The 17,823-nt window shown below is 41.6% G+C and overlaps 2 protein-coding genes across 4 annotated transcripts in view; one reads left to right on the top strand and one right to left on the bottom strand.

The window, feature by feature from the left end:
* The first annotated feature begins 3,415 nt into the window (after positions 1–3,415).
* LOC138981877 (probable transcriptional regulatory protein Dgeo_2194) lies at positions 3,416–11,601 on the top strand. Its single transcript, XM_070355018.1, has 6 exons — positions 3,416–3,468; positions 4,563–5,113; positions 8,039–8,148; positions 8,683–8,816; positions 9,476–9,656; positions 10,129–11,601. The coding sequence occupies exons 2-6, from the start codon at positions 4,699–4,701 to the stop codon at positions 10,333–10,335; spliced, it is 1,047 nt and encodes a 348-aa protein (XP_070211119.1). The 5' UTR covers positions 3,416–3,468; positions 4,563–4,698; the 3' UTR covers positions 10,336–11,601.
* The window catches only part of LOC138981874 (dual specificity tyrosine-phosphorylation-regulated kinase 2-like), a 56,473-nt gene continuing 50,132 nt past the window's right edge, over positions 11,483–17,823 (bottom strand). For all 3 annotated transcript variants that reach the window (XM_070355013.1, XM_070355014.1, XM_070355015.1), the window contains exon 12: positions 11,483–17,215. In XM_070355013.1, the coding sequence (XP_070211114.1) occupies positions 16,937–17,215 (279 nt within the window). In that variant the 3' untranslated portion in view covers positions 11,483–16,936. The remainder of the gene's footprint in view (positions 17,216–17,823) is intronic.

Genomic DNA, 17,823 nt, shown 5'->3' with positions numbered 1-17,823 from the left:
TCTGCTTTTGGACATTTTTGTTGTTTATATCAAGTTGTTGCACCAAGATAGTCATCTCTGTTCTAGTGCCATATTTTTGTTACTTTGCTTTTTCGCGGTTAAAGGCAGAGTAAGCCTCCCGTAAACCATCACAGATACGGTCAGGCTTTTACACACAGTACAAACACCATTTCATTTAAACACTCACCAATTGAGAACATCCTAGGTGCCCTCCGTAAAGAGCGAACAATTTTCAAAGAATTTATTTTTGCGTGGTTTATCTTACCCCTGAGCCATCGTGAACCCGTGTGATCCAGTTTTCCCTTTTCACAATGCAGTCGTCATAGTTAGTCATTTGAATGCGACTCGACGTGAGCTTATCTACAATAGCACGTTTTTTTTATGCACGAAACAACGGCTGTGGTTCACAAGAACTCTAGCGATGGCTTTTGACTGTTGAGAGGAACGGCGATTTGCACTGATAAACCGGCCGTCGTCTGCTACGACCCTTGCGTGACCCTGCTTCCGGGCTTTTCTTTTTTTAAACTTTCACAACTTCGAATTGTTCTGATCTTGTCTTGATGAAAAACGAATTCTTTTATGATTAAAGAATGTTTGTGTAACAAGCTGTCAATTTATTATTTAGATTTTAAAAGTTAGGTCTAGCGCAAAAACGAGGCGCCGTTGTTGTTAACGGAACAAGTCTACGAAAATAAATTCTTTGAAAATGTCTCACGCTCGACAGAAAGCAGCCAGGATGTTCCCGTTCGGTGAGCGTTCAAATGGAAGTATGCTTGTACTGTATTTAGACGCTCGGGGAGCTCTGTGATGGTTTACGGGAGGCTTACTGTGCCTTTAATTTATTGGCAAAAACATATCTGTTAAAGATACATTCTTTCTCGTGCAAGCAATTATGGAAACCACCTCAGATCTGCTCAGGAGTTTACAAGTGATGCTAGCAACCATTCACTTGAACAAAATACAAAAAAAATCAACCTTCTGGCTGATTCCTGTGCTAAGTAGCAATTTTTTGTTGAATTAATTTTGCTGATTGATGAAGGTGTCACTTGTAAAATTAATTCAACAAAAAATATGTCACACTGCACAGGAAAGCCGGGCTGTTGATTTTTGGTGTATGTCTAAGTGGAAGGATGCTCTCATCATATGTAAAAATCTGTAGTGTTGTACTTGATGACTTGCACAAGGAGGACTGAACCTTTGATATCAAATATGTAAAGGACTTGAAAAAATATTCATATATATATATATACTAGAGGAATACCCGGCTTCGCCGGGGTGAATCGCGAGACAGAGACAGACAGCGTGGCCAAATGTAACCGAGTGCCGAAACACCACAATCATATTTGAAGCCGAAGTCCACTCAAACGGGATTGAGAATAACTGTTATGGCTTCTGGAAGGAAGGCCTGATTATTCAGTTACACACCAATGCCGCCAGACCACATCACAAACAGAATTCTACAATCCACATGTGTTGCCCACACACACACACAAACACACACACACACAGAGAAGCCGTATATATATATGTATATCTATATCTATAAATATATAGAGATAGGTGACAGTGTATTTTTCGCGTGGCTATAAATTGATTCGACCTTTTCACTTTGACAGTAAGAACAACTTCCGGGTGCAAGGGAAGCGTTCTGGACAGCGCAGTGACATTCTAAAAATAGTAACGTAGTAACGGGAATATGGAGTGACGCCACACGAAGGAAGGGAGATAAACGCTGAAAACACTGGAGAAGATAAAGAGAAAAACCAAAATCGGTTCAGCGCTGCACGCTGAGAGCACGTGTTGAAATATCTCATGTCGAGTCCCATCGCTGTCGACGAAGCCAAATGTAACCGAGTGCCGAAACACCACAATCATATGTGAAGCCGAAGTCCACTCAAACGGGATTGAGAATAACTGTTATGGCTTCTCAAAGGAAGGCCTGAACATATATAGACACACACCAATGCCGCCAGACCACATCACAAACAGAACTCTACAATCCACAGGTGTTGCCCACACACACACAAACACACACACACACACACAGAGAAGTCGTATATATATATGTATATATCTATAAATATATAGAGATAGGTGACAGTGTATTTTTCGCGTGGCTATAAATTGATTCGACCTTTTCACTTTGACAGTAAGAACAACTTACGGGTGCAAGGGAAGCGTTCTGGACAGCGCAGTGACATTCTAAAAATAGTAACGTAGTAACGGGAATATGGATTGAAGCCACACGAAGGAAGGGAGATAAACGCAAAACACTGGAGAAGATAAGGAAGAGTTACTGGGAATGGTGAAATGAACAGAAAAACCAAAATCGGTTCAGCGCTGCGCGCTGAGAGCACGTGTTGAAATATCTCAGTCGATGAGGTTGTGTCCGGGGTGTAGCTGAATACGGTGTCCAAATTTGAAAAAGATCCACTGAGAACTTTGGCGTTGTGATGTGGTCTAGCGGCTTTGGTGTGTCGGTATGGGGGCCCGGGTAGCTCAGGTGGAACCAAAATCGGTTCAGCGCTGCGTGCTGAGAGCACGTGTTGAAATATCTCATCGATGAGGTTGTGTCCGGGGTCTCTCTGAATGAGCCCACCAAATTTGAAGCAGATCCATCGAGAACTTTGGCCGTGCATCGCGCACAGACACACAGACACACAGACACACAGACACTAGTCGTATATATATATAGATATAGATATATAAAACATCAGAAATTGTGAAATATATATATATATATATTCATTTTTTCCAGAAAGCATTTGTGCAGCTGTTTGTTCATGTTTTAAGGTAACTGGGTAGGGTGTCATTTGACATTTATTGTAAGCAATGGAATGTTAAGTGTTGCTTCTTCTTCTTTGAAGATATGATCAAAACTCTGGTTTAGTGAATGACAATAGCAAACTATGATCTCCTTCTTGAAATAAAAATGAATATGATCGTTGCTCTGTGTGTGTGTGTGTGTGTGTGTGCTTGTGTGGTGTGTGTGTGTGCTTGTGTGGTGTGTGTGATGCGTGTGTGTGTGTGTGTGTGTCCGCACGCATTATTTCTGTACAACTATCAGACTCCTTTACACCTTTGTGAAAGCCACACAACTGCAACAAACTCATTACAGAAAGTTTGGATTAAATGTGGAATTAAAAGGATGAAGTTTAATCTGCTATCCACTAGCATGCCTGTATAATACAAGTGGAAGCGTGTGTATGTGTGTTGACCCAAACTGGCAATGTGTATGCGTTTTAGTACGTGGTTTATTTCACACACACACACACACGCACGCATGCACGCACGCACACACGCACACATAACGAGATGAAGTTCCTCGTTGGGACTAAACTCTAAGCAGACGATCATATTCATTTTTCGAACATGTTTTGCATCCAAGGGAGGTAAGCCAAGGTTATCTAAGGTACGTTACTCCAAAGGCAAAGGTCTGAATGTGGCCGAGGTGAAACAGGTGACAAGGTAAAGAAGGTTTCGGTCTCGTAGTTTTTGGTGTTACAACTGCTGATCTGCACTTGATATCCTGAGGTTCATTTCATCTTATTTCTGATTCCTGCATGCTAGAAGTGTGTGTTGGCTTGACTTTATTTTTGTCGGACTTCAGGCTGTAGCATGGTCTGACCACAGGCGGAGGGGTATCGTTCACTGGACCACTACTTCCATAGAAAGATGAAAGTAGTGGTCCAGTGAACGATACCTTCCGCCTGTGGTCTGACCACAGGCGGAAGGTATCGTCCACTGGACTACTACTATCACAGAAAGAGTAGTCTTTCTGTGATAGTAGTGGTCCAGTGAACGATACCTTCCGCCTGTGGTCTGACCACAAATGAAAGTAGTGGTCCAGTGAACGATACCTTCCGCCTGTGGTCTGACTAACACTCGATCAGCCGGTGACATCATGATATTGATAATGGTGATTCTGAATATAGTGTGCATCGTATAGAAGTTTACACACAAACACACACACACACAGACTCACACACACACATACACTTACGCAAACACAGACTAACATACCCACACTCTCTCTCTCTCTCTCTCTCTCTCTCTCTCTCTCTCTCTCTCTCTCTCTCTCTCTTGCTCGCTCACACACATACATACGCCCGGTAAACTTTTAAGCATGCAGGTATGTTCATATCCCAAGTGCATACGCATGCATACTTTCACATACTCTCACACACAAGCGCGTGCGCGTACACACACACGTGCGTACACACACACATGTATACACACATTCAAGGACACACAAACAGACACTCACGTTGTTAGTGTGTTGATGTGCAGTCATCTATATTAAATGATTAATACAGTGTTCCCAGGCCTCAGTCTTAGGTCATTGATGCATTTTTTTTTTATCTGACGCATTGGTCAGACCCCTGGTCGGTCAACCGTCCGATAAAGTTTTGACATGTAGGTCTTCTGACAGTCAATTTTCCTACCTAGCAAACAAAACCGGCACATTTGGACCTATACATATTTTCAATCCAGGTCCAAGTGACCTTTTGTACTCTGAGACTGGGAACAACACTGTTAACATACTTTTTTCTTCTTCACAGGGTGGCAGTGGCGGCATCTTCAGAATTTCTGCAGCCCAGGAGTAGGAGCACTTTGAGTAAACCGGCACTGTGGGTGTCAGCCGCTAGGGGAGAATAAGCAAACAGTTTTTTGTGTGGGACAAGAGTAGAAAAGAGTATGGAGATCAGATCAGCAAGGAGCATTCTGCATGTTATATGTGGTCATAAACTACACCCATTTCATCCTTCAGTTGCGGGACATGTGTTTAATCCAGCCAGAACCCTTCCATCAAGAAATATACATCAGTTTCACCATCTTAGAACCAAGCCAGTACATGTACTACACCAAGCTAAAGGACTCAGAGTTCTGCACCATGGTTCAACAAGTATTTTCCAAAACAGAACATTTGAACAGGTGTCTTTGTGTGGATCATCTGTCACACTCCAAAGTACTGGATTTTCAATAGGATCTGTCCGCAGTATGGCGGGTCACAGTAAATGGGCAAACATACGGCACATCAAGGCAGCAAAAGATGGAGAAAGATCGAGAATCACCTCAGAGTTTTCTCGAAGGATGAGAGCTTTTGTCAGAGGTAAGGCCAGAAGAAATAAAAGAAAAAGTTGGTTGAGTTAAAATGTAAGCCAATTAATGATCACCCTTCATTATTATTTGTTCTGCAAAATCAAGAATCATCTCAGAATGTGCATCTCATCTTCTAGGCGGATGAAAGCTTTTGTAAGAGGTAAAACCAGTAGAAATTAAAAACATATGCGCTTAGTAATTAGTTAAGAATTAAGCGAAGTGATCACCCTTCATTATTATTTGTTCTGTTGTGTATCTTGTCTGTCCCCTTTAAAGATTGATAGATTGAGATTCTGGTGAATGTTTTGTTTAATCTATAATAAAACGTTACTAAAATATACCTTTTGTTTTTGGATTCAGGAGCAATTTAGCTTTAAGTTGTTATTGTTGTTGAGCTACCTTCACTTTACACTAGCAGGCCCACTTGGTACAGAGAATGTGACTCTGTCGTCCAAATGTGAAGATTAAGTGACAGTTTTTAATAAGACTAAATCCTTGACTGCCATAATACATATCAAATTTGTACTTTGCTATCGTCAAAAATCAATACTCTGACAAGGGAAACGACTGCTGGAAATTTTCCTTTGAATTGTGGCAAAATGGAGACCATTTTCTAAGCTTTGGTCTAATTGTTATATTTTGTATGTTATATTTTTTTATTGTGTTTTTTTTCCAACTAAATTCTTCCAACAGTCAAGTGACTGGACATTAATTGATTAAAGGTCCTTGTCTACATTTTTATACCGAAATCGTCATTTGACCATTAAAATGCAGAGTCTATTATCTACAAATATCATTAATACACCCCCTTTCGATCAGGAAAGACGAAGCCAGTGTAGCCGTTTGAAAATTCATTGTAGTATTCCAGCGTAGTACTCATACGTAGTAGGATATCCTTATTTGGAAAATGCCAAGCGCAAAACTCATCTCAAATCCTGTGCATTTCGTGCGTTTAAAAAAAAGCGTGGACAGCGCTCCAGTGTCAAACTGTTGCTGCACTTGTTTGGGCATGGCTATAAGCATAGTGACATGAATTTGATTGGTCAGTATTTTTACAAACTATTGGAAGCGTGAGTCACGCTACCCAAAAATAAAATCTTTTTTTACATATATTTTTTTTCTATAACTTTTTTCCCCATGGTTCATTCATCATCTGACATAACCTTTTAGCGAAATCTAACCATAAGATTATTGAAAAAAAGCAAAAATGTAGACGACCACCTTTAAGTGACTCGACTGTAATCTTTTGCAATCAAATTGAAGCATGATTGTTTCCCATTTTCATTCAGGAATCAAGAAAGTATAGTGTATATTTGATTTTCATCAGCATAGTTCTTTCCTTAGAAAATGGGCTTCTGTTATAGTTTGACCCTTTTATTTAGTTTACAACTGATACTGAAACGAGTCTAAAAATTAGAAATTAAGTACTATGAGATGATGGCTGAAAATTGTTGTTTAATCTCTTCAGCAATATATGTATTTACTAGAGGAATACCCGCTTCGCCGGGTAGCCGGCTTCGCCGGGATGAAATACTTAGAGCCGTACGCCGGCTTTGCCGGGTCCGAACAATGGACCCGCCAAGCTTAGGTCCCTCCCAGATTCGTGGAATGGGAACAGCACGAAAATGATTCAGTAGCCATAATGCCATTCCTGACCATATCGAGTCCCATCCTTGTCGACGAATGTAACCGTGTTAATCACCTTTGGAGGCGAACTCCACTCAAACAGGATTGAGCAATTTAGAGCTTATCTGTAAGCCCTTTTGAACTGTTATGGCTTTTCAAAGGAAGGCCAGTACATACAAATACACAAAAGCCGCCAGACCACATCACAAACAGAACTGAACAATCCCCAGGTGTTGCTCACAGAGAGACACACACACACACACACACACACACACACACACAAACACAGAGAAGCCGTATCTATAGAGAGCTAGATAGATGACAGTGTATTTTTCGCGTGGTTATAAATTGATTCGACCTTTGCACTTTTACAGTGAGGATAATTTACGGGTCCAATTTATGTTCTGGGCACTGCGGTGACCTTCTAAAAATAGTAACAGAACGCCGGGAATATCCGAAGATGCCCCACTCATACTATAGTGCACCATACGAAGGAAGGGAGGTAAACGCTGAAAACCTGGAGAAGATAAGGAAGAGTTACTTATAATGGTGAAATGAACACAAAAACCAAAATCGGTTCAGCGCTGCGCGCTGAGAGCATGTGTTGAAATATCTCATCGATGATATTGTGTCCGGGGTGTAGCTGAATACGGTGTCCAAATTTGAAAAAGATCCACCGAGAACTTTGGCTTTGGTGTGTCGGTATGGGGGCCCGGATAGCTGAGGTGGAACCAAAATAGCTGAGGTGGAACCAAAATCGGTTCAGCGCTGCGCGCTGAGAGCACGTGTTGAAATATCGACCAGGTTGTGTCCTGTCCCGGGTCTACCTGAATATGCCCACCAAATTTGAAGCAGATCCATCGAGAACTTTGGCCGTGCATCGCGAACTCACACACAGACACACACACAGACACACAGACACAAGTCGTATATATATATAGAAGTTCCTGATTTCAAATTTTAATTGAGCTGTGATCATGTACTGATGTAGTACATGTACTGATGTAGTACATGTATGCCATTTTGTAATGCAGTGGAACCCCTTTTTAAGACCTCAAAAAATCTGAGAAAATTAGGTCTTAAAAAGGAGACAAATGGGGGTAATTTTACAGAGGTTATCAACAGAAAGTCTGAGAAAACAAGGTCTTAAAAGGGAGGGAGTCTTTAATTGTGTGTGTGTGTGTGGGGGGGGGGGGGGGGTTCTTAGTACCACTCATCAAGGCTTGGAATTTTATCTTGAAAGTGCATGTTATTGTTGAAGATGTGAAGCCTTTGCAAAGCAAATGTATAAAATAAGTTCTGTTGACAGAAACTGGACAAATAGACCCCAAAACAAGCAGCCAACTGGCCAAGCTCATAGCAGAAGGCAAAAGTAAAAACATACCAAGTGCCACCATTGAAAGAGTACTGGCTCAGATGGTAAGATTTTGTATTTACTCATAAAAACTTGAATACATGAACTAGAACATATATTAGTTGTTCTCCAATGTGGAGGAAAATGACTATTAAATAAAAGTTCTTGATGCAAAAAGGCTCGTAGATAAGAAATATGACTAATGGGAAAATGTGTTTTATTTTATAAACAAAAGTTTCCCCTTTTAGTGACCAATACCGGAGAACAACTCAGGTAGAGAAGATATTTTGTAACAGTGACATTTTATATTTGTAAAAGAGAGAATGTGTGTGTGTGAGTGTGTGTGTGTTCGCGCGCGCGTGTGTGTGTGTGCTTGATTAACCTGTTTATGGGCTTTTTTTCTTTGCATTTGATTTTGACTCAAAATCTTATCACTGAAAAATTCTGATAGCTATCAGATATACATCAATGAAAGAAAAAAAAAAAAGATATACATCAATGCAGTTTACTACTAAAAATGACAGACTGTCATCTCAGTTGTGCACATGCAGGACAGTGAAAGAACATAATTGCAAATTCGAGTTGACATCTGTTGACAGAGTAACCTGAAGAATGCTTCTCCCATTCTGCTTGAAGCCAAAGGACCTGCAGGGAGTGTCATGCTTATAGAAGCCATCTCCAACAAGATCTCTCACACACGCTCCGAACTGCAGAGTGTGGTCAAAAAGTGTGGGTAAGTTTCTGCACAGGACACGCAACCTATGCTGTGTTTAAAGCTGAAGAGTAACTTTGAATACCAATATCAATACATGTACAATGTACTCCAAATAATAAAATCAACAAGGATTTAGGGGAAGAAGGGCACGCCATACAACTCCAAGTCCATCTTTGACCGGCCTAGATAGTCTACCCTCATGTGCGTGTGTGTGTTCCAGCTGTCCAACTCACCGTACTAATGACTCGATTATTAAGGATTAAAAAAAGTGTCATAACAGTCGAGTCAAATTTATCATTACATCTTTTTGTCTCAGCTGAAAGTGATTGTAAATTTCTCGTTGTCTCTGCGGAAAGAAAAATCGTAAAGGGTAAAATATGTTTCCCATGTGTGTAGCATGTGAGAATTTTGTGAGAGAATGTTTTATCAAGAATTTACTTTTGCATAGTGAGTAGCTGCAGCTAGGCTATGGCAAACAGGGCTTCTGTGTGCTGATCAGTCCTATGAAGCAATCCATGTTGAAGTGAAGTATTTATTTGTTTTGTCCACGTGTTTTGAACCGGAAGCTGGTTGTCCCCCCAACAAACCTTCGCCTTGGGTCTGTTAATTATGCTGGTTCACAGGGTCCTGCAAGTCATTAATACGTGACTTTTGATATTTTAGTTTTTTTGTGTCAGGTTCTCTCTATTTGACGGAGGTTCCATGGCGCGCCTGGTGTTTGAGGAGAAAGGCATGGTGTTGGTTGACTGTGACGCAGAAGGGAAGCCAGATGCTGACGCCTATGTGGATGTGGCCATTGAAGCGGGCGCTGAAGATGTGACGGTGGAGGAGGATGAGGAAGGGGGAAAGGTGTTACAGGTAAAAAAACTGATAAACAGGTGTTGATTTATTTTAAACTTTTTTTTTACACGTGTGTGTGTGTACATGTCTATGTGTGTGTGTGGTGCGTGTGTGTGTATGTATGAGCGTGTTTGCATGTGAATGTGTGTGTGTGTGTGTATTTTTGGTTTGGTTTGTTTGGTGGGACATTTCTAGTGTGTTTAAAATGGGGATGAGGGAGATGAGTTTGGAAACAATTTCATTTATATTTCTTCATAGCCATGTGTTAGGAGTGTTTGTTTTTTGTGCCTTGGGAGGTGTGGCGGGGGGAGCATGGGGTCAGTTGGATTTTAAGAGGCTTTTACCTTACCCCAACATAAGTGCATTGCCAATGCAGACCTTTTTTGATGATGCAAAATTCAAGGAATTTGGTTTGGGTATAGTCGTAGTCACTCAGATGAAAACAAAGCCAAAACCAGATAAACAAACGATTTTTATCATTTTGTTTCAGTTTGCGTGTGAACCAAATGATGTGTACGCTGTGAAGAAGGAACTGGAGGCGCGACAGCTGCCTGTCAGGTCTGCAGACGTTGTCTTTCTGTCGACAAGCACCGTTCCACTGGACTCCAGCAGTCTGGAGGCCATTGCTAAGGCCATGGAAAGGCTGGAGGAACACCCTGATGTGCTCAAAGTCTACACCAACGTGGTTGAAGCTTAATACGAAAAAGGCTAGGGTCAGGTTGAACACTGTATACGTGAAGGTTGAACATAGTGAATGTGATGGTTGAACTCTGCGTAAACTTATGAAGTTTCAACACTGTGCATTATGAAAGTGGAACACAATGTAAATGAACAGCTCAGTCTTTCTTCGGACGAATTTGAGGAAAAATTAGGTGTTATAATGGGGAGGGAAGGGGGGGGGGGTGGTGGTGTGTGTCAGAAGGCAGGTCTTAAAATATAAGTACATTTACAGATTTTATGAAGGGAAAATCTTGGGATATCAGGTGTCGCTGCCTCCACACAAGACGCAAGACGGATGTATGTCAAGATTGTAAAACTTTTATTTTCGAGTCATACAGGGCCGTAAAAGACTCGTCTTCTCCTAGTGATGACAGCGCATAACAACAAGGCACGGGGATTGCCCACACAGGTTCCTCTCAAGTCCGAGACAATGCCACAAGACTACCCGACCGGTCTGTCTCCACTGCGAGTCGAAATGTCAAGTGACGTTCTGGAGCATATCCGAATCTCGCGCGAACTGGCGCATGACTACGCAAAACACATTTACCCTGGAAAAGCGTGCAAGGCGGCACAGGCGCCCGACCGACAAAAAACAACAAGCATTGCGGCAGCAACATCAGGTCTTAAAATAAAGGGAAGGGGGAGGAAGGGAGTCTTCTAGAAGAAGGTCTCGATTAAATGGAGTAATTCTGAGAGTACGATAGATGCAAAATGAGGCATGTATGCTTTGAAGCATGTCCGTTGTCTTTATGACCAGCCCATATGTAACATTGTGTGAAATTACTTGATATTTGACAGTCGACTCCAATGATGTAAATTTTTGTTTTGAACCGTATTGTTCAAGTCATACAAACATAAAAAAAAAAAACCAAAGATTTAGAATGTTTGTGGTCATACTCTTTTCCAGTTGTGAGTGTATTTAGAAGTGAAGCATCTTCTTCCAATCTATTCTGGGTGTCTTACAAAATTAAAATTTAGAATTGAAATGGGGTAAGACAGACTTGGGGGGGGGGGGGGGGGGAGGGATGAGAGAGAGAGAGAGAGAGAGAGAGAGAGAGAGAGAGAGAGAGAGATTCAGTGATTTAGGAGAAAATAGTCATAAATAAGCCAAACAACAGCAGACATTGTTTAATACTTTTTTTTTATTGTGCAGATGTATCACAACCTCGGTGCACCATGTGAAATATATATGATTGAATTGTTCTGAAGTTGAGATTGCAAATTAAAGAAAATTAGTATCCTACTGATTTGAAACAAATTCTGAATGTTTTGTAGACATATTTCTTCATTCAAAGCAAAAAAAGTCTTTTTGTAGTTTAACTTCATTGGTACCTTCACAACCCTTTTATATAGACAGTCCTTCACATAAACAGATATTTTTGAATTAAATGGATGTCTGAGGTTTGAGCTGTAGTAATGGACAATTCTCACATTTCAAGCACATTCACAGAGTTGTTTATAATCAAGCAGTTCGTTGAAGCACGATGTATGGTGCAACATACTGAAATCTGAGACATACGTACGTATATATGGCATTTTGTTTGAATTTAAAATGATACTGTTCAGAGAAAGATTCGGATAGATTCATCATTACATTTTGGATGCAAGTATTTTACACACAGAACACAATTTCATTTCATCAGCCTGGTAAAAGAGTTTGAACACCTACTTAGTAAATATTTCACCTTAACACAGATTGGCGTTCATAATCACATGCAGAGGAGTGCACACATACAATCAGGCAGATGGACACACACACACACACACACACACACACACAGACCTCCACTATCAGTTTAGAAATTGGGTGTATCTCCATTTCATAAGTGAAGAGCACACATACTTTCACCACTCTCAAATGAAACATGCAACATTTGTAATCGGTCGCTCCAATCACATTTTATTTTTAGAATGGCAAAAGCCTGTGTGAATCACATTATTGGTATTGCACATTGATAATTATCACTTCTGAATTCTTGTGAGATTCAAGATTGCCCTTGCTCATTTCATTGGATGTTAACATTTTTACCTAGTATGAGCGTTTAGTTTATCTCCTTTACCAGGAGTGGTCCAATTTTGACAATAAGCGATGAGTATTTCAGGATGGATTTGTCCTGGCAACATTAGCATTAATGAGGTAAGGATTTCAATTAAAATCCACAGATTTTCCCATTTTGTTAAGGGTTGGACCGAGCTGCTCCACAATGCTGAAGCTAAATTATAATTGAGGGTTTTTCTGTCATTGTTTAAATGACGATTTTTTAAATTTCATTTGTAGAATTTATTGTACATATAATGATTTTTTTACTTTTTTTTTTACTCTGCAGTAATTACAGTGCTCGTTAAGTGTAAAAGTGTTTTTTAAAACATTGTTTTCAATATTATGCTGAGTTGATAAACTAAACCAATGTGGTTTTGTTATCTCCATGAAAAGAAATCGAGAAGAAACTTTATCTCCTCTACATACTCATAACACATGAGAAGAAGCGTTATTTTATATCATAACAACTCTCTTGGTTTGACGTATCACAACTGGGTCATAAGGGCTGATATGTCATCGTTGTTTGGAGTATTTGGGCCATAAGAGCTAATATATCACCGTTGTTAGGAGTATTATCACAAAAGTTGATTTGCACTTTAAGTACACATTTTTAAAGGCACAATCCTTCCTGTGAAAACATCTCACTATCTCAAATCTGACCAAGTTTTTACATGGGATAAGACCACTCCACCACATACCAAAAGCAATATCCTCACCTTTGTTTTGCGCAGAGTGGGAATTTTTTTTATGAATATAAGTTAATAAAAGACATTATTACCAATTCAGTGTCCCATATGGCTTTTTGACCAATCAGGACGGATTCTAGGTGACCCTCTAAATGTTATTACGTTCAGGCAGGGACCCTTTTTGTTTATCACGCTAAAAATTAACAAGACAAAGTAATAATGTAATTCAACAATATCAGCGTGATTTATTCTAAAGAATGACACTTCAAATGCTGTCAGGTAATACTCTCTTTATCTAAAAAATACCGAAAAGCGAGTTTTGTCGGTGGGTGCGTAACGGAACAGCATGGCACCGCCCATCGTCTGAGTGTGCAATGCCGACCGCTCACTTGAAATCTAAATGATCAAAGTTCGGAAAAATCAGGTGAAATTGCGCCACTCGCTTTACATCAAATGTATCTTTACGTCATTTCCCATCCATCTGGAGTCGGTTCTAAATCTGTCGCTCTCTGTTCAACGAGAAAAAGCGAAGCAACCGAAACGCATGTTCAACATGGTTTATTTTGTGAGATTGTTGTGTGTCAAAGGCATTAATTTTGACCTGTGAATATTCATCACGTCAGGTGTGTTACTCTGATTGGCTGACTCGGGTCACGAGAATTCTTTGACTGACAGGCATAATCAGGTAGAAGCGCTCAAGTTCCCATTGCGGCTGTTCTGTCTAATTCGCGGGGTTGCTTCGAAATTTCTTTTGGTCGAATTAAACTGTAATAAAACCGTTATCTATATATATATATATATATACGACTTGTGTCTGTCTGTGTGTGTGTGTGTGTGTGTGTGTGTGTGTGTGTGTGTGTGTGTGTGTGTTCGCGATGCACGGCCAAAGTTCTCGATGGATCTGCTTCAAATTTGGTGGGCATATTCAGGTAGACCCCGGACACAACCTGGTCGATGAGAATTTTCAACACGTGCTCTCAGCGCGCAGCGCTGAACCGATTTTGGTTTTTCTGTTATCTTCCCAGATCCATTCCCAGTAACTCTTCCTTATCTTCTCCAGTGTTTTGCGTTTATCTCCCTTCCTTCGTGTGGCGTCAATCCATATTCCCGTTACTATTTTTAGAAGGTCACTGTCCACAACGCTCAATCCATATTCCCGTTACTATTTTTAGAAGGTCACTGTCCACAACGCTTTCATCCCGGCGAAGCCGGGTATTACTCTTCCTTATCTTCTCCAGTGTTTTGCGCGTTTATCTCCCTTCCTTCGTGCGGTGCGCCGGCAAAGCCGGCGTACAGCCAGGTCCCCAGCGAAGCCGGGTATTCGGCCCTACTTCTTCCCGGCGAAGCCGTACCCGGCGAAGCGGGTATTCATCTAGTTTCTAATATGCTGACTGTTAGCAAATTATATCAGCATTCGCCTAAAAGGCTCATGCTTGATATCTTTTTTCTCGACATGTCTTGTTATCATTTGCTAACAGTCAGCATATTAGAAATAACTCATATTGTTTTTTTGGTTAAATTTTTTTTATAACAAAACTATTTCATGAACACATTTCTGACTGCACAGGCTGCTGATGTTTGTATGTGACCAAGTGGAGGGATGTTCTTATCCTATGTAAAAGCCTGGCCAGATCTGAGATGGTTAGCCGATCTGTTAAAACAGGGGAAGGATTGTGCCTTTAACATTTTTCCTTGAGGCCAAATCACAGTAGGTGTGCGCAGTACCTGATGTGTCTTCAGCACAATTATGATGCAAACACTGTACGCGTAAGTCTTTCTTCTGTTACACGCACTGCTACCCACTGCAAAGCAAGCAGAGATGCAGCAAATTAACCTGCTATGTGATGAGAAGTCTCTTTCCTTCATAAACATTAAATGCATACAGCTGTGCTAAAGGCATAGTGTTTACTAGGGGTCGCATGATGATCCTTTCGGCTTCACTAGCACGCACTGCTACCCCACTGCAAAGCAAGCAGAGATGCAGCAAATATCCTGCTATGCCACGAGAAGTCTTTTCCCCTCCACACACAGCTGTGCTGAAAGCATAGGGTCTACTGGGGGTCCCAAGATGATCCTTTCTTCAATGGCACGCACTACTCCACTGCAAGGCACGCACAGATGCTATATGCCATGAGAAATCTCCCCCTCTCTACAAACAGCTAGCTGTGCTACCAGTATGATGTTATTGGGGGCCTTGTGATGATTTCCAGTATATTCACCGGAGCTTGAATGCAGTAGTTGATTTTGCCTCTCAACGTGTTTATCAAGATGGACGATTAGACACTAAGTTTCAAAGTTTTCCCTCTGGTAGCTTTGCTATCTACCATTATAGCGTTACATGGGGTCTTGTGATTATGTCAAGTACATTCACTGCAGTTTGAATTGCCCAGCAGAACGTTCACCATACGCTCACAGAGTGAGCCGCCTGGTGTCATCTCAAGTTAGGCCATCACAGCATTTTTTTTCGTGATGACTGAGATCATCTCTCAGAGTCTGATAGGCTGTTCCACCAGACTCGAGTCGATTCATCGACACATCGCTGCCTGACGAAAGTAGCATCACTGTGAACGCTGTGTACGCTTGAGTTGTCAAGATGACTGCTAGGATGGGTCTGGGGGCCTTCTTACCCTCTGGAACTCATATCGATGTCTGCTATATCCCAAGAAGGCCACACCATGGTACGTGCTATCTCAGCACTTTTCTCAGCAGATGACTACCATCTTGTATCGCTAGCTAAGGCTGCGCTTCCGGTGTCCCATTAAAACAGCATCAGCCGGCGCACACTGTAGCAGTTGAGACGATCAGCCTGCCATTCTCTTATGTTTTCACACCATTCTGGGAGGGTCACTACAGTGACCTTAATTCAGGTGTCTGAGCACACATCCCCATCCCAGCCCGCAAACTGAGACATTGCCGCCTGCTGATCCTTGAAAGCAACATCACTACCTCAGCAGTCAGGATACCTAACTTCCCATCCCCAGACATGCGCAACGGTATCTGAAATGTCACAGGAAGGCAACATCATAGTTTTTACCAGCTCTCCCACTGCAGACAACATCCATCCCATCTCCTCTTATTAAGATTCTGCTGCTTACTACACCCTTCAAAGCAGCATCACTATGACTTTGAACAGAAGTGTTCCACTTTAGAACACATTTCCGAGTCTGTGACAAGTTTTGAACACTTTGTGACACAGTACACACTTCTACTCGCAAAAGAGGCACAAATGATAAACACACAGTGTTCATTTAAAGCCATATGTACTCGATGACTATACACGCTAATTGCTTTACCAACAGCTGGAGACAGACTAAATTAAGTTCCCTGCAAAATATTGTGGTCTAGGACCCCTTAAATGTTGAGATATTTGAATTTTCATTTTGATCTGGATCGTCCTATTTATAGATTTGGCAACACATGTAACGTTGATGCAAGGGAGAGAACACCGCGGCTTTGTTGACATCCTCACTTTTTCAGAGGCTAGAACAAGCTGTAATGCATGTATTATGGTCCGCGCATGGTGACGTATCGTCATTATATGGTCTTATGGTGCGTTTGACATCGATTGTGGGCAAACTACACTTTGTAAACACGGGAGTGCGTTAGTATGCCTTTAAACACTAAGCATGGCAATTTATCCAGTAGAACTAAACATGTACTATCCCGTCACGAAGTGGTTAACACTTTTTACAGAAATGTGTTCAAAAGTGGAGCACTTTTGTTGAGAGCGATGAAATCAGTCGAGATGCACACATGCGATCCCATGGTGGCGACACCATGACGCTACCAGATCAAGTTTCAGCAGATGACCTCTGTCCCAGTCCCACCAAACAGAGACCCTTGACGGGCCGCTATCTTCCAGTCCAGGTAGGCAGTCTAACGATGGGACCAGTACGCGCTCTGGAGATGAGCTGACTGGCGGACTCGCTCCGTGCACGGAGAAGGCTGGACGGCAGCTTGGCCGTGATGGAGTTGTTGTCACTGCCGCACTGGACTCCCCTGCTGGTGCTGGTCTTGACGGAGGAGGCTCTGCTGCCTGTCTTGGATGACTTGGTGGTCTTGCTTTGAGGCGGTAGTGTCTGTGTGCCTTTAACCTGCAACTCTGGGTCTCCGGACTTCTCCACAACAGGCTGCACATCATAAAACACGTGGAGGTTAAGGCTGGTTTTGGACTCAATGGTGTGGATGGTTGACGTGTTCTTGCTATGGAAGATAAGGCGTTTTCTGGAGCGCAGGAGGTGTCCTATTCAAGCTGGCAGTCACTCACAGACAGCCCCCCGGACAAGATTTTGTAACTTTTATAGGAGATCAAGATTTTGAACAATATTTGAAGAAACAAATGTGAAAGTAATGAAGTTTTAGAACCTTCATTTTACAGTGATAGACCTGATTGTAAATAGTTTTTAAGCATGGAGCTTGCCATGTGAACTGATAAAAGAAAACAAACTTGCATCGGTCTCGAATAGCAATATCAGCTGAAGAGACGATACAGAATAATAAGCAGCCAACCAACCAACTCAGAGACAGGAAGATACACACAAGAAGCTACAGACACACACAGGTACTCTGCTTTACCCCTCTTTCACCTCGTCCTTCACTCTCTTTTTACATGCATGGCGTCACTCTGACACACAGATGCACACACAGAAGACACAGATCGACACACACGCACGGACATACTCTCTCTCAAATTCTCTGCCTGTCTGTCTGTCTCTCTGTCTAACTGTCTGTCTGTTTG

Source organism: Littorina saxatilis, linkage group LG12 (assembly GCF_037325665.1).
Source record: "Littorina saxatilis isolate snail1 linkage group LG12, US_GU_Lsax_2.0, whole genome shotgun sequence".
NCBI classification, from domain to species: domain Eukaryota; kingdom Metazoa; phylum Mollusca; class Gastropoda; order Littorinimorpha; family Littorinidae; genus Littorina; species Littorina saxatilis.
Note: the sequence above shows the minus strand (reverse complement) of the source record. Positions and strands in the feature narration are given on the sequence as shown.